Here is a 21,017-nt window from a genome sequence, read left to right on the forward strand (position 1 = left end):
TCGGTGCGGCAATGCCTCAGCGTGTCACACCAAGCCTCGACCTCCGCACGCGCTGGAGGAAGTCACGTCCCCAACAATGACCAAATCACGGCTCATGCTGGAACATGTCACCATCAAACGCCGCTGGTCGGGTTCATCCACCGATGTGATCAACTCCTACCGCCTTAGCCTCCACAATGTCTTTCGCCTATACTGATCAGCCAAGCGTGCCGCCGTCCATCGAAGCTATGATTGAAAATCAACTTGCCCACTCCACCAACCTCGACCGGGATTTAGAGCTGGACAATGCCGACCATGGCAGACCATCTTCAGTGTTCGCGGTTCGGACGCCCTCCAAATCGCAGTCGCCGTCCAAGAGTCGTTCCCTCTCCGAGACTGCTCCAGCGCTATCACCCTCGCCCAACTTCCGCGAGACCTTAAGAAGAGGCTCGAAAGATGACCATGCCATTGCCTCCGAACCAAAGACGCCTAGGAGGCCCGACTTCCTTGCTCGCGGCTTGTCGTTGCAGCTGCCGCCTAGGGATATGGGCGTGCAGAGTCCAGGAGCAAACTACACCACCCGCGCGCCGCTTTCGCCACAACTGGACCGCAGCAATACATATGGCACGCCAGTGACGGTGCTTCCAAGACGTTCCAGAGGGCTCGATTTCGCCCGCGCTTGCACGAACCTCCATCATTCTACACTCGCAGACCACAGCTCGCCGGATTCTTCCCCAACCATCACGCAGAAGGGCATTGCGATACCACAGAGGAAGGCATATGGATCGATCAGCATGGACTCACCCAACATGGGCGCTAGTGCGTTGTGGGGTCAAGCAGACAGAATGGGAGTGTCCGGTTCAGTTGGCAGCGTGAATATGCTTGGTTCTGGTTCCTCCAGCAGCGGAGACGACGAAGACGATCCCATGGAACCAGACGACAACGAAGAACCGATATTGTCCACGCCACACGTGTCAAAGATGAACAACACCGCGATCAATGCTTTTGGCATTTCAGCAAGCCCTGGGGCTTGGCCAGTCAGCTTCTCGCCGGGTTCCACAAACCTGATGCACAGACAGCGGGCGCGGCTACGAAAAGAACGAAGTAGGAAAAGTTCGAGCAGCGCGAGTGGACACAGCTCTATGGCAAGCCCGAACCCGGGTTCTCCGCCGCCGGGCAAGAGCTGGGAAAACAAGAACGGGGGGTACTTTGCGCAAGGACTGACAAGGCAAAGTACACGGTCAAGGCGGGAGAGTCTGAGCATGGTTGCCAACGAGCTGCATATATCTTCCGGCAACGACAGCGGAGACGAGGCTACAATGCCTGCGCCGTCAACGCCGGGAGTGGTGCGTAGACCTGTGACGCGGCGTGGGAACCTGCTCCCCAAGACACGAGCCTTTGGGCGCATACGAGCAGAGCTCTTCGAGGAGAGTGCACCGGTCGACAGTGAAGTCAGGCGGGAAGCAGAGACCATGCGGCAGGTCCGCGAAAGCGAGGCGCCGACAACATCAACCGCGCAGTCTTCACCGGCACTGCTACCGACCGTACCTGGTCTTGATGGACCTCTGGAAGGCATACCTGAAGACAGTGCTATGACTCTCGACAACGGTGCACCCGCGGGCAAGGGTTTATTCGGTGCTTTCCCCTTGCAGGCGTCCCGGGCCAGCAGTGTTAGTGGAAGGGAGTACTGGGATAACTTTGACAGCCAGTCGCAAATGCCTCCTATAAGCTTTTTCCCGCGCCAAAGCTCGTCTGCCATGAGCGAAGACATGAACATGGATTCCCCTACCGTTTCCACTCCGTCGAACTCAGTCTATCCGACAATAAGCAACGAGACACAGCCTTCAGCGCGAGAGCCCTCTGTCTCACGCGCTTCAACACCTCAACCAATGGTCCCACCCTCAGCAGTCGATGGCCTACGGAAACAAAAGCGCCGTCGCGATGATGACTTTGACGACATCAATTCCTTCAAGCGGCGGGCAGTATCACCAGGCATGAGTGTTCAGAACAGCCCCATCCTATCACAATCACCAGGTCAGAGAGGGGAGTGGGGAGCACCACCGAAGACGAGCCGGGAGGGCTCTGTTGGTGTGGGGCAGGCTCTTAGTGGACACGCTGCTGGCGAGCGGTCGAACAGTAGTGGAAGTACGTCCACGCCGAGCTTGGGGCCGAAGAGGGTTGGGCTGCAAGGCATGGTGGACACGAATGACGGGCTGATGAAGATGAGCATTGAGTGATGCTTCTGTGTATGCTTATGGAGAGTATCAGATAGGTGCTTAGGCGCACTACAGGCGCATGATCTAGGATGGGTGGAGTTCAAGGAGCTAACTAAGGAGGCGCTGATGGGACAGGCGTCGTGTGATGGCATCGCTCGCCTCGCAGTCGTATGTAGCTGTTATCACTACTTCCGTTCTCAAACATATCGCGCTGTTTAAGAAATCTTTACCAAGGTGTGCCCACGCGATGGGTTCATGAAGCGCGTGCCGGCCCCAGCGATCATTTCAGCCTCAACACCACGCCAAGCCCAGCTAACCCCACATAACGCACCTACAACCAGAATAGCAATCCGCACTACACTGTCGCTACCACTCCTCCATACAAGCCGTGTCATCTTCAAATGCCGTCAAACTCAGAAGCGCTGGCCTCTTTCGTGGAGTCAGCGCCGCCAGGAGAGGTAGGCATGCCGCCGCAAGCATTCAACTCCCACAATCTGACTTGAACTAGCTGTCGAATGTCACGAACGGTACGCCTCTTCTTACCAACACCGCATGCAAGCCCCTGACGAAGCCCCTCCACAGCCATCAAGACGATAGCAGGAGACAGCTCCCTCCAATCGCTCGGTCCCGCGCTCGAGAGATACAACGAGGAGCAGTTCACAACGGTCACGCTACCCGGTAGCAGCCAACCTGTACGTGAACGTCCTAAGCAGGCTCTCTGCATAAGGGTCTGGGCTGATCGAAGGACCAGGTCGTAGTCAGCTCCTACAATTCCCTCGGCGACGGACGCTACTTCGACGTCGAGAGCCAGAGCTCGTTCGCATTCGACCACAACACACAAGTACGCCTCTCTTTTGCACACAGCGTCGAGCGTTAGTTGATTGTGGGGAAGAAAGCATCAGCTGTTCAGTCGTACGCGCTGGAATCGAAGAACGCGGACCTCATGTACCAGCCTCCCCTCCCATGTCACCCATGCGAAGCCTCTGGACAGAGAAGCTGACGCAACTCCTGTGGCAGCAAATCCATACTGAAGTCGCTGTCTACACATTCGAATGAGCACTACCCATCGAGCTCGCTGGGCGTGTATCCGATCGAGAATGACGGCGCTATTGCGATACTTTTAGTGGCGAACAAGTACAGTCCAAACAACTTCTGGTATGTGCCACGGAGAGACACCAAAACGTTCCCGTTGCGGTTGAGGCTCCCCACTGAACATGCCACCAGGAACGGCCGCTGGCGATCCCAGTACACCTTCTCCTCCGGCCAGCTGACCGGCAGCATCCACGTCGATGTCCACTATTACGAAGACGGCAACGTGCGCCTACTGACTGACAAGCCCGTATCTGCCTCCTTATCGTCTTCCGCCTCGGCGTCAGAGATCGTGCGCCAGATTGCGAGTATCGAGAGGAAGTATCAGGAAGACCTGAACAAGGCGTTTGGGAGTTTGAGCGAGGGTGCGTTCAAGGGACTGAGGAGGCAGTTGCCTATCACGAGGCAGAAGATTGAGTGGGAGAAGATTAGTGGGTATAGGCTGGGGCAGGATATTGGTGGTGGACGGGCAAGGTGATGTGCTTGATTCTCTTTGCGGCTCTGAGTGACTTGGTATAGCAGCCGACAGTGAGGTAATTAACATGGATCAAAAGCAGCTCGCTGGAAGGTATGGGTGAGCCAGCTTGCAGTCCCAAGGTCTGAGGGATGGGAGCATCTACTAGTGCGTACTGAGCAACTGGGGTGTTCTAGCTCTTAAATTCTGAGCCCTCAGGACACATAGCAATAGGAGGAACCGGAGAGAACTCTTACGTGAACAAACAAGAGAATATGCCATAATCCGCACCTGCATCAGGCTGCAGAAGACTCACATTTGTGAACAGACATGGCAATCTCACTAAATGAGACACTCTAGCCTCTCTTCAGTCTGAAAGCAAGAACCTTAATTTCCGCTTTCCAGTGAGGTGATTCGCGTCATTGACCGTGCAGCGCCGCCGTGAAGCCGCACGTAGCAAACGCACTTTCGTCATGTCAACGTCTTGAAATTGTACTTCAACTTCTTCGGTCAACCATTTCCTCACTCACTGCATCTCGTGCACCCTTCACCAGCTTCACAAGCTGTTCTAGAGGGCTACTGTTGAGACCGGATGGTACTTCGTCTTGATAGCCCTGGCTGAGAGATATCGCGCTTCATCATCCCATCACACCTCGCGCGCTTGCACTCACTCACTCACTCGCACGTTCAACGACTTCGCGATCTGGCTTGCAATCGTTTCAAATCAAACTTGTCTGTTCCTGCTGGCCTTTGATTCTGTATCGGACTTCTGTCTTCCAACCACCGTTCGCAGCTGAATTTGAGACGACATGGCAGGAGCACGCAAGTACGTAACAGATCCTAAATCCGCATCATTTCAACCAGCTCTGACAAGGGACAGAAAGCAAGCGTGTCATTTCTTTTCCACTCCTCAGGGCTGCCGTGCCGGAGCGGCTTGCAGATTCTCTCACGACATTCCACAACAGCCGGCGCCGCAACAACCTCGCAATGGAGGCGGCCGACGCGTTAATGATGGCAGAAAGAGGCCATCCGCTTCTAGGATAGGAGATGAGCTCCGCCACTGGCAGTACTCCATCCCATTAATTCTTACAGCCGTGACGCCGCTTGGCGGGCAGCTCGGCAGATTTTTCCAAGATGCTCACAAGCTCGTCACGGGAGATCCAGGTGACATGCAAGAAGTTGTTATGAAATTAGCATCGGATGGTGGGCTTCACCGGATTAGAGAGTTGAGTGACCAGATCACGGAAGGCATCACACCACAACAAGAAAAGGTAGTCTTTCAGACAGGATTGCTCCCCCTCTTCAGGATATTGTCACACGAAGGCGTGGTGGTGTCCGCCATCCTCGAGCATTCACTAGGCATCCTTCACAACTTCCTCTACGGCCCGGGCGGTCACCGAGCGATCGCAGTTTTCAGACTCGCCGCCAACGTCTTGGTCTCCGAGTGCAAAGATTTCTCCGATGACAAGGCCACCGCTACCGCTATACAGCTCGAAGCGACTCTGGCGGTACTCTCAAGGGTGGTGGACTTGAACGGGGCGGCCTTGCTGAACACGGAGCTTCACGAAGCTGTCGGGGCTTTTGATGGGATATTTGAAGACTTAGATGACGATCTTTCCGCTCGGCTTACGTTCGCACGGAGATATCTTGCCCGCACACAGAAGCGTCTTGGTTTGGCCAGTACTATTCCGGAGGCCAAATCTGTATCGAAACCCGCAGTTCCGCAGGCCGCCTTCATCATTCACCAGGATCTTCCTGGAAGTCTGTCTCGCGATGGTGCCCGTCATGACAACGACTCGGAAAATATCGGCGACATCCAGATCATGCCGACGACGCAAGAAATCTTATCATCAAGACGGGAGTATCGGCCTGTCAGCGACCCTGCACAATGGCATCTACAGGGTTCTGAAGGGGTCTTCGATCGGCAATTTCGCCTTCTGCGTGAAGACACTGTTGGCCAACTCAGAGATGCAATCCGCATCGAGCTCGACGGACTGCAGAATCCTGAGCACCATGCGGCTGCTGGCCGAGGGCGCCAACAAGGGGCCCGAACATACACGTATCCGGGGGTGATGGTCGATGGCATCAAAGTTGACCGATGGCGCGGCTTCGAGTTCGAGGTGCATTTCGCACAGCCTGGCCGTTTGCGGAAGATGACCATCAAGCAGCGCGAGGAGTGGTGGGAGTCGTCCAAGCGATTGCAGGCAGATGCACTTGTTTGCTTGCTGAACTTAGACGGGACGGCTGCGTTCTGCTCAGTCTCTGACACAAGGCCGAAAGACCCTAAAAAAAAGCAACGGCCTTCAACCACTCCAAACCCTGCCGAAGAGCGGACTCTGTTTTCCGATGCCAAGTTCGCGTTTGCTACTCTGCGCCTCGTGAGCACTGAGGGGAAGGACGTGGAAAGCATTTTGGATCGAGTCGGCAGCACCGGCAAACCATGGCAGGCCTCTTTGGTAGAGTTCCCTGGCGTCGTATTACCATCTTTCCAACCGACACTGCTAGCCTTACAGCATCTTTCCGCTTCCGGAGATTTACCATTCAGGGACTTGATTGCCCCAATCGACCCGAACATGGCGGAAGTCGCTGGGATGGGCCCTCCGACCTACGCCGCGTCGCCAGGTTTTCACTTTAGGCTCCGTTCCATCATGGGCGGCCAGAATCTCCAGCTTCCGGTCCGCGGCGAATTTGATATTAAGAAACTCCAAGAAGGCTCAATACTTGACGACGCTCAGACTGTCGCCTTAGTTGAATCACTTTCACGCAGCCTTGCCCTTATCCAAGGGCCGCCTGGTACTGGCAAGAGTTATACGGGTGTCGCTCTCATCAAAGTCCTCCTCGACAACAAAGTCAAGGCTAACTTGGGGCCTATCATTTGCGTGTGCTACACGAACCATGCACTGGATCAGCTCCTGGAACACCTTGTTCGTGGCGGAATTTCACAGATTGTACGCATCGGTTCCAGATCCAAGTCCGAAATCTTGCAGCCATTGAACTTGCGCGTTGTCGCCAATCGGATAGACCCTACCGATTTGGAGAGGCGACAGAAGGGCAGGCTACACCACAAGCTCAACGGAGACCTCGAGCAAATGGAGCAGCTTCTCATAGCGCACGACAAAGCGGATTCGTGTGTTAGCCTCAAGGCCTACCTTAAAGACTATCACCCAACCCACTGCGCGGCGCTTTTTGGAGTCGACGAAGAAGGGTGGAAGACGGTGCACCACAAGCCAGAGATGATCATCGCAGACTGGCTCGACAACCATCGGGAGCCGCAGCCAGCGCGTGAGGATCGCCCGATATCCGCGCTGCAATCAGCTGACCTGAACTGTATGACACATAACGAGCGCGCAACGCTACATCGGTATTGGGTGAGGATGAACAGAGCACAAGCGCAAAGGGAATTCCAAGCCGTTCTCGCATCGTTCGAAGAAGGGAAGAAGCAGTACGACCAAGTCAAACAGGAGACTGATCTACGATGTCTGCAAAAAGCGAATGTCATTGGCATCACCACCACTGGCCTGGCAAGAAATCTGGACTTGCTCCGACGCGTCCACGCTAAGGCGCTATTATGTGAGGAAGCTGGCGAGGTCCTCGAGGCTCATATTCTGACAGCGCTTCTACCTTCGGTAGAGCATGCCATCCTTATCGGTGATCATCTACAGCTCCGGCCTCAGATCCAGAACTACGAGCTGTCATCAGAGAACGCGGGTGGGCGGAAATACTCCCTTGATGTCTCCCTGTTCGAAAGGCTAGTGCAGCCAGATGATGCTTCAAGTGTCCGCATCCCATTCAGCGTTTTGGAGATACAACGCCGCATGCATCCGTCAATCGCTCAGCTGGTTCGCGACACGCTATACCCAAATCTGCTGGACTCTCCATCGGTTGCGCAATACCCACCGGTCGCTGGCATGAGAAGACGACTCTTTTGGTTTGATCACTCTGAGCCGGAAGCCAATGCCGACCAGCAACAGGCCGTGACAACTTCGCACTCGAACAATTACGAGGTTGAAATGACGGCATCGTTGGTGTCTTATCTGGTCCGGCAAGGTGTCTACCAAGCGAACGACATCGCTGTATTGACGCCGTATCTGGGGCAGCTGCAGAAGCTTCGCAAGCGCTTGAGCAGCTCATATGAGCTCGTGCTGAATGACCGCGACCTTGATGAACTGCACAAGGCAGGTCTGGAGAGTCCAGCGGAGGCTGACGAACCGAAGATCCCCGGTGTACCGAAACCTGAACAACATGACGTGGGGGTCGGCAAAATCACGCTACTCATAGCACTCAAAGTCGCGACTATCGACAACTTTCAAGGAGAGGAGGCAAAGGTCGTGGTCATCTCTTTGGTGAGGAGCAACAACAAGAACAACTGCGGCTTCCTTCGAACTTCGAACCGGATCAATGTGGCTTTATCGCGAGCTCAACACGGGATGTATATTATTGGCAATTCCCACACATCGGCTCACATCCCAATGTGGGAAACTGTCATGACCATCTTGAAGAACGCTGGGAACTATGGTACAGAGCTTGAATTACAATGCCCGCGGCATCCAGATACTCCGATACGTGTCCGGAACGCAGACGACTTCCACCAAATGTCTCCTGAAGGCGGCTGCCACCAGAAATGTGTCCAACGACTGGATTGTGGGCACGCGTGTATTAACAAATGCCACTCGGAGATCCTCCACAACGCCGTCGTATGCTTGGAGCCATGTCCTAGGTCCTTGCCTGGATGCGACCACGCCTGTCCTAGTCACTGCGGCAAAAAGTGTCCGGCCTGCTGTCCAGCTGAGGTCATTGACATGGAGCGGGTGCTACCTTGTGGACACAGCAAGACGCACCTGGCATGCTTCCAATCACGAAACCTGGCACTTGTCAAGTGCCAGGAGGAAGTGACTCGTATCGTTCCGAGCTGCGGTCACAAAGTGTTACTGCCATGTTTCAGTGACATATCAGCCGCCAGCTTTCAGTGTCCCGCTCAATGTGACACCATCTTGCCTTGTGGACATACATGCACGAAGCCCTGCCATGAATGCAGGACGAAGCAGGGAGACAAGCTTTCCGAAGACCACGGCGTCTGCAAGCGAGCTTGCGGACGAAACCACAATACCTGTCGTCACGCATGCTCCAAGCCATGTCACGGTACGGAGCCCTGTCCGCCTTGCAACGCCCCCTGCGAGAACCAGTGCAGTCATTCGAAGTGTCATAAGAGATGCCACGAGCCCTGCGCTCCTTGTGCGGAAGAGCGCTGCGATTCATCCTGTCCTCACAGCCAGTGTTCCATGCCATGCGGCGCTCCGTGCGATTGGCTCCCTTGCTCGAAGCGCTGTGAGATGCTGCTGCGCTGTGGACGTCGATGTGAGTTTGGTGTATTTTGATTGAAGGTCAGGTCATGTACTAACTAATTGTAGGCCCCTCCGTATGCGGTGAACGGTGTCCGGAACCCGAGTTCTGCCAAATCTGCGGCTCAGATCACGTCAAAGACACCGAAGTAGACTTCATCATGGGCGAAGCATATCGCGAGATTGATCTCGAAGATAACCCCTGTATCTTTCCGCAGTGCGGCCATTTCCTGACAATCGAGTCGATGGATGGCCTCATGGACATGAAGAAGCACTACGAGTTCTCGCCGGAAGGAGTTATAGTTTCCGCTAAGCAATCTTCCGAGCCGTTTTCTATGGATGAGATCAAGACTTGCGCAACGTGTCGGGCATCTCTCCGGAATCTTTCCCGCTACGGACGCATCGTTCGGCGTGCTCTTCTTGATGAGGCTACCAAGGAGTTCATCCTCTGGGCAAATGGAAGATACGTGCGCCTGGCCGAGACTCTGCAGGAGCTACAGCATCAGCTCAGTGAATCAATGGACACTTTCAAAGAGGTGAATACGACCTCTGCAGCGGATGCAGTTCATGTCAAGGGCAACCGAGCTCAGCAGCTGCTCAAGATCAGGCAGCTGGACACCGCGAGTAGGTACAAGGCCATCGCCACACTACGCGGAGACATCGCAGGATTCCTGAGCAAAGTAAAGAAAGAGGAACAGCCGTTCCAGAAGGTCTGGGAGATCGTCCAGAACGCGCGCCGGCGTCACGGCACTACCAAAGAGTTCGGCTTTGACCGCGGCATTCTCCAGACCCGAGGCTTCATTCTCGCCAGTGCCCTCATGCTACGATGCGATCTGGCCATCATGTGCGATTTTCTCGCCGTCTGGCAGTCGAAGCGGACATCTGCGTCCCCTATAGCTGGCTCCTTCCAGCTTGATCTTTCGCAAAGCCGTCAGGACTGCCTAGCACTGATAGACCTCGCAGCCATTCAACCCATAGCGCAAGTGGAAGGACACATCTTCTTTGCGCAGTACGCCATCCTCGAGCGCTCCACAGTCAACATGGAGCTAGCCACTTCGCTGAAGGACGAAGCGGATACCCATCTGAAGATTGCACGAACCCTTTGCGCGGAGCATCCAAGCCAAACCCGTGGCATGCTTGAGGAGATTGAAGGCGTAGAGAAGATGCTCAGACATTCCACCTTCTTCAGCATGGTCACCAGTGAGGAGCGCCGCGCTGTCCTGACGGCTATGGCTACAGAGTTCCGCGGCACCGGACATTGGTACTTCTGTGAAAATCGCCATCCGTTCACAGTCGGGGAGTGCGGTATGCCGATGGAAATGGCGAGGTGTCCGCAATGCAATGCGCAGGTTGGTGGGCGGGATCATGAGGCTGTTGAGGGGGTGCGGCGTGCTGATGAATTGGAGGCGGAACTGGCTGCGATGAGGTTGGGTGATTGATTTTGAGGCCTTGATTGTGGGTTTGGGGGTGCTTCGTCGTATGGGCACTCTCTTGTTGTAAGCATGGTTCGCCAGCAATGTTCTCGCCAATACTTGGTTGACAGAGTGCTTCGAGCACAATTCACGGAGCTGTAAGCCTGCTAGATAATGATTCAGGCTGTAATTACGAGCGAGCAGAGTATCGACCCGCTTACCCACCAACCACGCAGTTGTAGACTATGTGTTATCGCCGCTGATGGTGGGGGATGGAGTGCAGACTAAGTAGCGGCGTCCTGAATTACGAGAACATCAAAGCGCTTTACTGTCTCAGATTACAGGCTGCTAAGCTCCGGTATCAACTGAACAAAGCCTCTAGGGTCCAGATGAACGTACGCGCAAGAAACTTGCCATCTCTAGGGTATGAATCATTTCGCGAACGCGTAACTACAACACCTAGGCAAGTTGAGTCCTAACTGGCAGATGCGGACATGTTCCTCATAAGTCTGCGATTGCTACCACTCAGAATGGGCCAAAGATCACCTGATACCGCAAGATGGACATGTACATTCGCCCTATGGCTGGGGTACTCCGCCCCTCAATGTCCCCCAATCGCCCCCGTAACTGTAGCGCAATAATTCGGCGTCGGTTTACTCGGTTCATAAAACCTGAGCACCGCAACCTGCCCCCCATTCCCACCTCCAGGCGTGACGCTATTCCCGAGCTGGCACTGATTCCCCGACTGCGGAAGATACAGCACCCCCTGGCACTGGTTGTACCCGAGATTCTTATTGTACGCAACACACGCCTCGATGCAGGCCGTGAAGTCGCGCGCCGTCGTCGTGCGCAGAAGCGGAATCCGGACGGCGGCGAAATAGGCGTCGCAGTTCCGGTCCCAGAGAGAGGCGTCGCTGCCGATGTAAGGTACGCCGTCGGCGGCGGGGCAGGCGGTTGGGAAGGGCGCCCTGGTTGAGGCGTAGACGAGGGTTGTTTCTGTCCAGGCGTAGGTCACAGTTGTCCTGGCGGGTCTGCCTGTGGTCCAAGTGATGGTGGTGGAGACAGTCGAGGTCGTGCTGGGGTCGCAGTCGCGCGTTATGGTGTACGTTGGGATAGGGCTGGCGATGCAGGAGCAGGCGCTGCTGACGCGCGAGGGAGGGTATTGCTGGACGTAGATGGGGAGGGGCCGCGTGAAGGCTGTCGGGTTGGCGGTGCGAGTTGGTTGAGGCGCGAAGGAGGTCGATATGAACACGCTGGAGGTGTAGGATATGAGGAAGACGGATACGGGATCCGTTGATCTGGGGTTGGTGACCGTTACTGTGGTCGGAATGGTGACTACGGAATCTAGGGTCCCTGAATAACGTGTTTGGGCCAGGAAATCTGAGCAGAAGAATTCCGCTTCTGTCGAGTAGCGCACTATGGCTCTGTAAACATTGTCCGCGTTACATGTCGGTATAGCAGACGCTAAGGGGACGAGAGAACTGAGAACAATTGCGAGAAGAAGAGCCATAGTAAGTTGAGGTGGATGTTCTCGACTGTTCTGCGAGAACGGATTGCTGTCCTCTCCCGTTTGCAACCCCTGAAGAAGGAAGACTTAAGACATCAAAGAAACAACACCTGACCGAGGCACACCCTTACCAAGCCAAGTGTGGAGAGTCAGTATTGTAACCCGGCTTGGGCAGCGCCATGTCAAGCCTAGGGCTTCGGATCAACTCAGTATCTACCCGGGCGCAGGTGGCATCGATGGGGATTGGATACAACCTGTGAGGAGGTTGAGATCGGGGAGAGGGCCGAAGAAAGTTTCAGCCCTACGACCGTTCGAGATGCGCCTCCTTCGCTTGGGATACGAGGCTGAGGGCAAGAACAACGCAGAGATTCCTATGAGTTAAGCATGAATCGGTCAACCAACGCTCGGCGGTCTTCTTGGGAAGCAGGAACCAGATATTCTTATGTTTTGGTAGCTGTCTTAAAATCAGCAACTCCCTTGTGTGGCAGTTCAAAGGATCAAAGATCAAGAGCCATCCGAAGAGTCCGTCGCCGTGATGAAAGCTACCCGTAGCCCTAGAGCTGCATAGTCCGGGCACATTCCACGGATCAAAGACACCGCAGGCGATCGATGCATCAAAGTTCTAAACGGCTGTGCATCTTTGTGCTTTCTGTCGCATGACATCCGTCTAGCTGCTCCACATGGATAAGATCATGAGTCTAGTCCGATCGTGGATCTAGTATTGAACAAGCTGGAGCGAAGATGGGGCAGCGAGTTTTTCGGGTCGCGGTTCCCTCTGCTGACTGAGCTTTTTGCGTTGTCTCGGTTTGTCAATGCGCCGCTGTTGGCTCACGATCCAGTGTTGGATGGCGGAGGTGGTTGCGGTGGCTTGAGGTTACAGCTAGTTTAAGATAGTGCAGAATAACTAGCTCCGTAGTTAGTTAGGGGGATCGCCTCTTCGGCTGCATGTCGGCCCGCCTCCGTCTCGCCAACGCGTCAACGCGCTATCACGTGAGAAGATGCTGGGACGGGAGTTCTCGAGAGCGAAACATCAACATCCCGTCCCCTTCGTCTCATGGAGAGCCCCTCCTCTTTCAAGGCCGTCCTTTCGGTCTTGGTGAGAGCAGAGGCACGAAAATTCAATTGGAGGGATGTCGGCCCTTTTTGAGCCTTTCCTGCCAGTCCATACGCTAAATAAACTTCGCGGCACCCCATCGCAGACCAGCAGCCCTGGTGAAACCTCTCCAGCCTTTTTTAGCACATTCACCCACATTGTGCGCAATAAAAGCTTCACCGCGAAACCCATGCTTCATCAATCATTATCTACACTACCGTCGATACTAGGCTATAAGAAGTACGAAAGAGCTATCTGATTAAACCTTAGTGTATCTTCTATCTTTATAAGAATTTTGTTGTTTCATTGGTAGGGGGCGTGGCGATGGTAAAGCGAGGCATGATTAGATGGACACGAGTTTCATAGCGAGATTTCCACGGTGAGGCATTTATCGCGCACGACGTGCCGCCTGCCAGGACGCAGATCGGACGGGGCGGTTGCATGGGGTGCGCGTTTTCCCCCTCATTGTGGCTTCTCCGTGCCGCTTTGCGGGGAGACGATCTGTCCCGCCAGACGTCATGGCCCCAGGAAGTGCCACAGAGCTGTTCCTGCGCTAGCGATAAAAGCTCACCTTTGATGCCAGCGGACCCCAGGGAGTGCTGCGGAAACAAGGTCCGATCCGCGTTCCTACACGCGTATACTGCGTGACCACCTCGCAGCCTCATTCCCTTCGCCCCATGGCTCCTACGGTATTCATCGTGATACAGAGGGAAGAGGTTGGGGTGGGCGAGAGTCGTCCGAGTATCTAGGGAGAGGTCTCACAAGAACCTGGAGCTTGATATGTATGAGAACTGTCCGGGACTCCGCCATCAACCTTGAGGTCCCCCATCTTTTCACTACTCCGGGTCCCTAGCGGGCGGTGCGGAGAAACCGTCAATGGTTCGTGCAGTAGTGTCCAAGAAATCCTGCCGCAGTTGCATTGATCGTGACTGACGGGAAGTGGCTATCTGTTAGCAGCTATCTGCAGATACTTATTGAACCATCCTTCCCTACCTCGCTTTCTGTTCAGCCGGAGCAGTTCCTCCTTTTCTTCACCATGCACGGACCACTTGCACTGGTGCTGTTCGCAGCCTCTGCCCTCGCTGGCCCTGCCATCGAGCAGCGGCAAGCTACTCTTAGCTTGGATGAGTTCATTGCTCAAGAGAGGAGAATCGCAGTTGCTGGTGTCCTAGCGAACATTGGTCCAGATGGCGCCTCTGCGCAGAATGCCTCGCGTGGTGTAGTCATTGCAGGCCCTGGTATTGTCAACCCGGACTATCGTTACACTTGGACCCGCGACTCTGCAATGACAATTCACGCCATTAATGAGGAATTCTTTGTCGGCAATGCCTCTCTGCAATCGACGATTGAAGACTACATCTACGCCGAGGCGATCAGGCAAACGGTCAATACTCCTCTGGGCGATCTGTACCCTTGGGGCACCGGTAAGTAGCTTTCTGTAATTGTCAAGCTTCGCAGTTTCTGACACATACCGCAGGTCTCGGTGAACCGAAATATCAAATCAATCTCACACGCTTCCATGGCGTATGGGGAAGACCACAGCCGGACGGACCTGCCCTTCGAGCCATCACTCTCATGGGCTACATCGACTATCTGCTCGACAACGGTGGGATGGCTCAAGCTAAAAGAATTATCTGGCCGATTGTAGTCAACGATTTACTTTTTGTCGCCCAGTATTGGAGCATCATCAGTTGTAAGCTCTCGCATCTTCCGTATACCCTCCTGACAGCCTGTTCATACCCGGCGCGCAGATGATTTGTGGGAAGAAGTGGCCGGCAACTCCTTCTTCACGATCCAGTCCATGCATCATTCATTAGTAGAGGGTGCACACATGGCCACGCGTTTGGGCTACACATGCCCCCAGTGCGAGTCACAAGCTCCACAGGTGGCTTGTTTCCTGGCGAACAACTTCTGGAACGAAACTGGACAGCACGTCCTCGCAAACATCAACACTCCAGAAGGCTTCAGCCGCTCAGGCATTGACTCGAACTTCCTCCTTGGAGCGGCCGAGAACTTTGATATTGATGCGCCTTGTGACAACGCTTATTACCAACCGTGCAGCAGCAGAATCCTTGCAAGCCACAAGGCGTACGTCGATTCCTTCCGCGAGATATATCCCATCAACGCCGGCAGGCCTGCCAATGGTGCAGTCGCGACTGGTCGCTATCCCGAGGACACTTATTACGGCGGCAATCCATGGTACATTTGCACTCTCAATGCTGCCGAAGTCTTGTACGATGCGGCCGCCCAGTTCCGCCGCCAAGGCCAGCTCACGATTGACTCAACTTCCCTGCCATTCTTTCAACAGTTGTACCCTTCGGCTGCGGTAGGGACTTACAACGCTCCAAGCGGCTGGTGGCAAAGGCACTCCTGGGGTTGGTCTCGTTGGGGCGAAAAAACGTGGGGAAAACCGTCGTGGTGGGGACCAGGCAGAGGCTACGGCAGGGGACGCAACGGCAATCAAAGAGGCTCGGCTTTCACAGATATTCTCGCCTCCATGACAACCTACGCTGACGGCTTCGTCTCTGTTGTGCGCGAATACACCCCAGCCAATGGCTCTTACTCCGAGCAGTACAACAGGACCACCGGTGAGATGCTGTCCGCATACGACCTCACCTGGTCTCTCGCCGCCTTTGTCACAATGACACAGCGACGTAACGGCCAGTACCCAGCATCCTGGGGCTTGAGAGATGTAGCTCCTCTGCCGTCGTCATGCAACACCGCAGGCGCCGGGCCTCAGAACTACGCTCCCGCCATCGAGGCCGGCGCGCCTCCAGTCGACATGTCCTGCACCGTACAAATCACCTTCCGCGTCAATGCCACCACTACCTTCGGCACCAACATCTACATCTCCGGCAACATCTCCGACCTGGGCAACTGGGCTCCAGATTACGAACCGATGACGCCGCCCAGCTATCCCATCTGGGAGGCCATCGTCGAAGCTCCGCCGAATACGGTCGTCAGCTACGCGTATGTGCAGCAAAACCCTGCGAACTATACGTTTGAGGTGGGGAATAGGACGATTACTACGCCGGATTGTGGGAATGGGAGGGTTCAGTTGAGCACGCTGGATGCGATTCGGGGGCCGGGGACTGTCATTACGGAGAACTATTGCAATCCTGATGTTACGCGTTGTTGGTAGTGAGAAGTCAATTACCTGATCGATGGTTAGATGCGCCATGGTCTGGTACGAGGGCCCTATGTCGACTGGAATAACGAAATGACGATCAAGTGGTTATGAAGCTGTGTATCCATGATCTATTACGAGTATTTATATATTAATTAAGGTGTTCAAGATCGTACGTGATGCAGAGGTCAGTTCCACTGAGCAGGGGTGCTCTTGGCACCTTGTATTCTGAAGTCGATGAAAATGAATTAAGCATAGAGCATGTGAACAACAGCGCCCATCTGAATCCACTCAAGCCTAATGTTCCTTGACAACAGAGCTTTATTGATTGAATAATGAAGTCATGCCTACGTCGAGATTTAGAGCAGCGATGAGTCCAGTGGTGGTGCGTGGCATGGCTTCGTTCAGCCACATCAGACGAGGCCTCCACTCGGCTTTCCACCTTCCGCAGGAGCACGACGAACAGCACATCACAGGATAAAAAATTGTCCGGATACCGGTAACGCGGTCGCAGATTGAGCCGATAACAATTGCTTTCTTTTGGACAAGGACCTTTCCGATAGCCATGATGAGATTGTCAGGTCAGCAGCCCGAGCGCAAGATCCCTCCGTCGCTGAACCAGGCCCTCGACAAGCAGAAGCGCGAAAACCGTCTGATCAAGCTATATCCAGGAGCGAGATCGAAGCCCATACTTTGCGATCTATCGGCTCATGCTCTTAAGAGTACACCAAAGTACGAGGCACTGTCATACGTCTGGAGCGACCCCTCAATCGCCCACCATATCACCATTAATGGCCGACGCCGTGCTGTCACAGACAATTTGTGTCGTGTTTTAATTCACCTGCGTCGGATTAATGAACCTCGCATCTTGTGGCTGGACGCTGTCTGCATAAATCAGGAGGACGATGAAGAAAAGGGCTCCCAAGTGGACCTGATGCGGCGCATCTACTCTTCTGCTTCAGGCACGGTCGTGTGGCTTGGCGATGTACCGGCGAGTGACGAGGCATCCTGCATTAGCGTCTTCAATGTACTACTGTCTGGATCGTCTAGATTACTCCGTGGCGCCGGAAAAGTAACGCCGGAAGGCGTTGAAAGATGTGTTGACAGTCTCATCGATTCGCCGTGGTTTGAACGCGGATGGAGAAGTCCAAGAGGCAGCGCTCCCGAGAAAACTCACTTTCATGATGGGAACGGGCTATGCGGACTTTGGGAACCTGCTCAAGGCAGAGGAGGCTTGCTTTGGCGCCGAGAAAAGGTGGCGGTTGAAGTCTCTTCCGGAAAACGACGCTCTTATCTGGTACCTCTTCTCCGAAAAGATCAGAAAAGTGGCATATCCTGATCGATTCAGTCGCATTGTGCTCACAAGAAATCAACGATTCCGTCCGGCTGGGAGGGGCATAAAATTTCTGAATACCTTACGGGAATATGGCGATTGGAAGTGTTCTGATCCTCGAGATAGAATCTATGCCTTCCTCGGGGCGGTGAATGATTGGCAGAGATATGGTCCCATCTCCGCTAACTATTCAATCAATGCTGGCTTAGTCTTCGCAAAGGCAACGTTCGAGTTGATCCGCATGCAGCGGTCCATATAGTTCGTCGCAGCGGCGACCAAGAACCCAAGCCCGATATCAGGTTCTCCATCCTGGGTTCCATCATTTGACGAGAAGGTTCTCGCAGACGCATCAGCAGAAAATCGCAACCAGTCTGACATTAGCCTCTTTGAAAAAAGCAAACTTTCATTGAAAGGATGCTTCAATGAAGCAGCTGAAGTAATTGAGAGAAGAGTTCTTCGAGGAACAGCAGCTAATGATCGTAACCCATTGGACACTCAGCTTCCCAACAATCATGTTCTCCCCTTGGGCGGGGGGTTATTGCGGACAAGTGAAAATCATCCATTACTCCTTTAACCTGGGCTCGATCTACGAGGATTGGGTTATGGTTTCGGATCTTGGATGCTACCCAGGATTCTTTGTCTTCATAGACCATTTGGCAACTCTTACAACTTACCACAATGAGCCTGAGGCAAAATTGTGGTACGAATCTCGCGAATCCCAAGGCGTTCGCTCAGGAGACAACATCATGGAGCACAAACTTGAACATCCCAGCGCCCGCTCGCGACTGAAAGATCCGCATGATGAATCAGAAGCGTCGGGTTGGCAACGTATCAAGGACTTTCTGGAAGTGCACAGAACGCTTATCGGTCACGAAGGGCCGTCATCATTCGATACATTCTCACGTATTGTACAACTCTGATGTGTTGAACTCTTGTGCAATAGCGATCCGCAGCAGAGAGGCACCAACTCCTCGTATCTGCTATGGAAGAGGCATCCTCTGCGTGCCGACCAAGCATGAAGCCTTGCAATCATCATCAAGGTGAATTTCAGTCGGCCAGCGCTACATGTTTGTCCCGGGTGATGACTGACTGGTAGCACTCCAATAGTCCATGAACCCATCCAGGGAAACCCGGACCCGCGCGACACACACAAAAGGGCATTCTTCGTTACCGAATCTGGCGGAATGGGAGTTGGTCTTGATGTGGTGCCTGGGGATCAGGTCTACACTCTGGATCGAGATGCTTCCACGCCTTCAATAATGCGTCCGGCCGGATCACGTCACATTGGAAACCTTGCTCCCGGACCCGATGGTGTCTCGCACCAGACTGTTACCACGCACACTTTAGTAGCGCGGAGTGAAAGTTTTGCGTCCCCAGACCTCGAAACACTCAAGTCAGCGAATAAAGGGTTGTACAGAGTGTACCTCTGCTAGGGTGTGAATAAGGTGTGAGTATGTGAAGGCGCAGTGCTCGAAATTGAGGATGCTGACTTAATCAAAGGTCTTTCGCGTACATCTCCACGAAGTACAGATCGCGCTCCTTAATATATCCCCCAAGTTCCGTGGTAGGTTCGCATGTCTTCATCTTCTCAATGGCGGACTTGACTGAGATCCACTTATGCTGAAGGCCATCCGCAATTTCATCCTTGGTCAGTTGCGTCACTCCAGTATCCTTGACGAGGTGTGCGCGGTAGCAGTACGAGATCTGATGAAGATTGTCGAAGGAGTTCTGATGGAGATCGTTTCTCCATTCTTCGGTGGTGGCCATGCAAGCTTCGTCCATCATGACCTTGCATCCTGTCTCCTCCATCGCTTCGCGCTCGCCGGCGATGCGGTGGTCTTCGCCAGCCTCAATGCCGCCTCCTGGAAGCTTGTAGTAGTTGCCGTTCTTCACGAGGATGATGACAATTTCGGTCATGTCGTTCTTCATAATGATTCTGACAGCTAGCCTCTCGGTGTAGGCAACGTCCTTCTTTGTTCCAAAGACCTTCGACATGATGACGGCGGTGGTGTTGATATAAGCAGACTTGATGACCTTCGCGACGGGCGACAGATCTACCCGGAGCGAGAGGCCAAGGTGAAGTGCGGCGTCTGTTATCTCAGTTAGCGACTCAGACTTTGCAGGGGTAGTCTTGGCATTAGCACACGAGCCTGTAGCGGTGCATAGAGTCACCCCCGCCGTCTAAGAGCCACTAGTGCAGATTTATATGACAGACCACTTAATTATTATGTGACTTTTCCACCTCTTAAGATTTTCTTTCTAAAAGTTAGAGGATGCGATATATAATTATATATAGTATCTTCTAAAATTTAGAAGCAAAATCTTAAAAGGTAGAAAAGTAGTAGGAAAGTTTTTTATACACAAAATTAAAAAATTAAAAGTTTTTTTTTTATCTTTTCTAACTCTTAAGGTTTTTTCTAAAAGCTATAGATACTATAAGAATTACTTATATACTTTAATCTTATATCTTTTTCTTTATTATAATCTAGCTAGGGGAGAGCCTTAGTATAGTATTTAGCTATACTACGCCTAGCTTATTACTAAGCTAGATATTATAACCCCGCCTTCTTAGTATTCTTCCTATATCTATAGATGCCTACTATCTAATAGATAGTAGGCTTTAGTCTTTATATATACTACTAGATACTATTTCTTAACCACTATAGAATATATCTTACTACTAGTAATTGCCTAGCTTAATACTATTAAGCCGCTAGCTACTTATATGGATGTGTTAACCTACTAGCCTATAGATCTCGATAAGAGAACTTAGGTTACTAATATTCTTTAAACAAAGTATTAAGAGTATACTAGGTGTGCCCGTTTTATACTAAAACGGTTTAGAGTATCTAGAGTATTTAGTATATTAAGTTATTTCTATACTCTATAAGAACTACTATATCTCTCTATTACTCTTTTTCTTAGATATAACAGGTGTTCTCCCTCTTAAACTCCCTCTAGTCTTCTTTATTCTATATATAAAAGATACTTTCTTTCTTTATTTAGATTTTAGTCTTTTTTAGTTTCTTTTTACTCTATTCTTAGTATAATTCTTAGATTACTTCTTAGTATACTTCTTAGATTACTTCTTAAATTACTTCTTAGTTTATATTTTAGTTATATTTTAGTTGGTCTCTTAGTTAATACTCTAGTTAATCTCTTAGTTAATCTCTTAGTTTATAACTTTATTTAATATTTAGTTAACTACTTAGGCCCTAGTCTAGTCTTATACTTAGAGTACTTAATAGTTTTTATCTAGTCTAGTCTTCTATCTAGTTTATTTTAAGTTTATTTTATAGCTTCGTTTCAGTTTTTAGTATTTAGCTTAAAGCTTAGCTAAGTTTATAGGTTAATTTAGTTTATATTTATAGTCTATTAAGAGTTTAGCTTATTATCTAGTATATAGCTTAGTTTCCACTATACTATCTATTTTAGCTCTTAGTATAATTAAGTCTATTAAGTGAATTT

At 52.4% G+C, this 21,017-nt stretch overlaps 6 protein-coding genes across 6 annotated transcripts; 4 read left to right on the forward strand and 2 right to left on the reverse strand.

Moving 5' to 3' along the window:
• Positions 1 to 176: 176 nt before the first annotated feature.
• On the forward strand, positions 177 to 2,216 carry W97_08458 (uncharacterized protein; the record flags this gene model as incomplete). The annotated part of the gene is made up of 1 exon (XM_007786425.1): positions 177 to 2,216. The coding sequence occupies one exon, from the start codon at positions 177 to 179 to the stop codon at positions 2,214 to 2,216; it is 2,040 nt and encodes a 679-aa protein (XP_007784615.1).
• A 380-nt stretch (positions 2,217 to 2,596) lies between these two features.
• W97_08459 (F-actin-capping protein subunit alpha) lies at positions 2,597 to 3,762 on the forward strand (the record flags this gene model as incomplete). Its single annotated transcript, XM_007786426.1, has 7 exons — positions 2,597 to 2,653; positions 2,704 to 2,722; positions 2,778 to 2,887; positions 2,947 to 3,036; positions 3,088 to 3,140; positions 3,213 to 3,350; positions 3,420 to 3,762. The coding sequence occupies 7 exons, from the start codon at positions 2,597 to 2,599 to the stop codon at positions 3,760 to 3,762; spliced, it is 810 nt and encodes a 269-aa protein (XP_007784616.1).
• A 1,160-nt stretch (positions 3,763 to 4,922) lies between these two features.
• W97_08460 (uncharacterized protein) lies at positions 4,923 to 10,516 on the forward strand (the record flags this gene model as incomplete). The annotated part of the gene is made up of 2 exons (XM_007786427.1): positions 4,923 to 8,253; positions 9,147 to 10,516. 2 exons carry the CDS (start codon positions 4,923 to 4,925, stop codon positions 10,514 to 10,516), a joined length of 4,701 nt encoding a protein of 1,566 aa, XP_007784617.1.
• Positions 10,517 to 11,090: 574 nt separating this feature from the next.
• On the reverse strand, positions 11,091 to 11,999 carry W97_08461 (uncharacterized protein; the record flags this gene model as incomplete). Its single annotated transcript, XM_007786428.1, has 1 exon — positions 11,091 to 11,999. One exon carries the CDS (start codon positions 11,997 to 11,999, stop codon positions 11,091 to 11,093), a length of 909 nt encoding a protein of 302 aa, XP_007784618.1.
• Positions 12,000 to 14,125: 2,126 nt separating this feature from the next.
• Positions 14,126 to 16,231, forward strand: W97_08462 (uncharacterized protein; the record flags this gene model as incomplete). Its single annotated transcript, XM_007786429.1, has 3 exons — positions 14,126 to 14,513; positions 14,567 to 14,782; positions 14,841 to 16,231. The coding sequence occupies 3 exons, from the start codon at positions 14,126 to 14,128 to the stop codon at positions 16,229 to 16,231; spliced, it is 1,995 nt and encodes a 664-aa protein (XP_007784619.1).
• A 2,812-nt stretch (positions 16,232 to 19,043) lies between these two features.
• W97_08463 (uncharacterized protein) lies at positions 19,044 to 19,544 on the reverse strand (the record flags this gene model as incomplete). Its single annotated transcript, XM_007786430.1, has 1 exon — positions 19,044 to 19,544. The coding sequence occupies one exon, from the start codon at positions 19,542 to 19,544 to the stop codon at positions 19,044 to 19,046; it is 501 nt and encodes a 166-aa protein (XP_007784620.1).
• Between the last annotated feature and the right edge of the window lie 1,473 nt (positions 19,545 to 21,017).

The sequence above is a fragment of the Coniosporium apollinis genome (assembly GCF_000281105.1).
Source record: "Coniosporium apollinis CBS 100218 chromosome Unknown supercont1.57, whole genome shotgun sequence".
Taxonomy (NCBI): domain Eukaryota; kingdom Fungi; phylum Ascomycota; class Dothideomycetes; genus Coniosporium; species Coniosporium apollinis.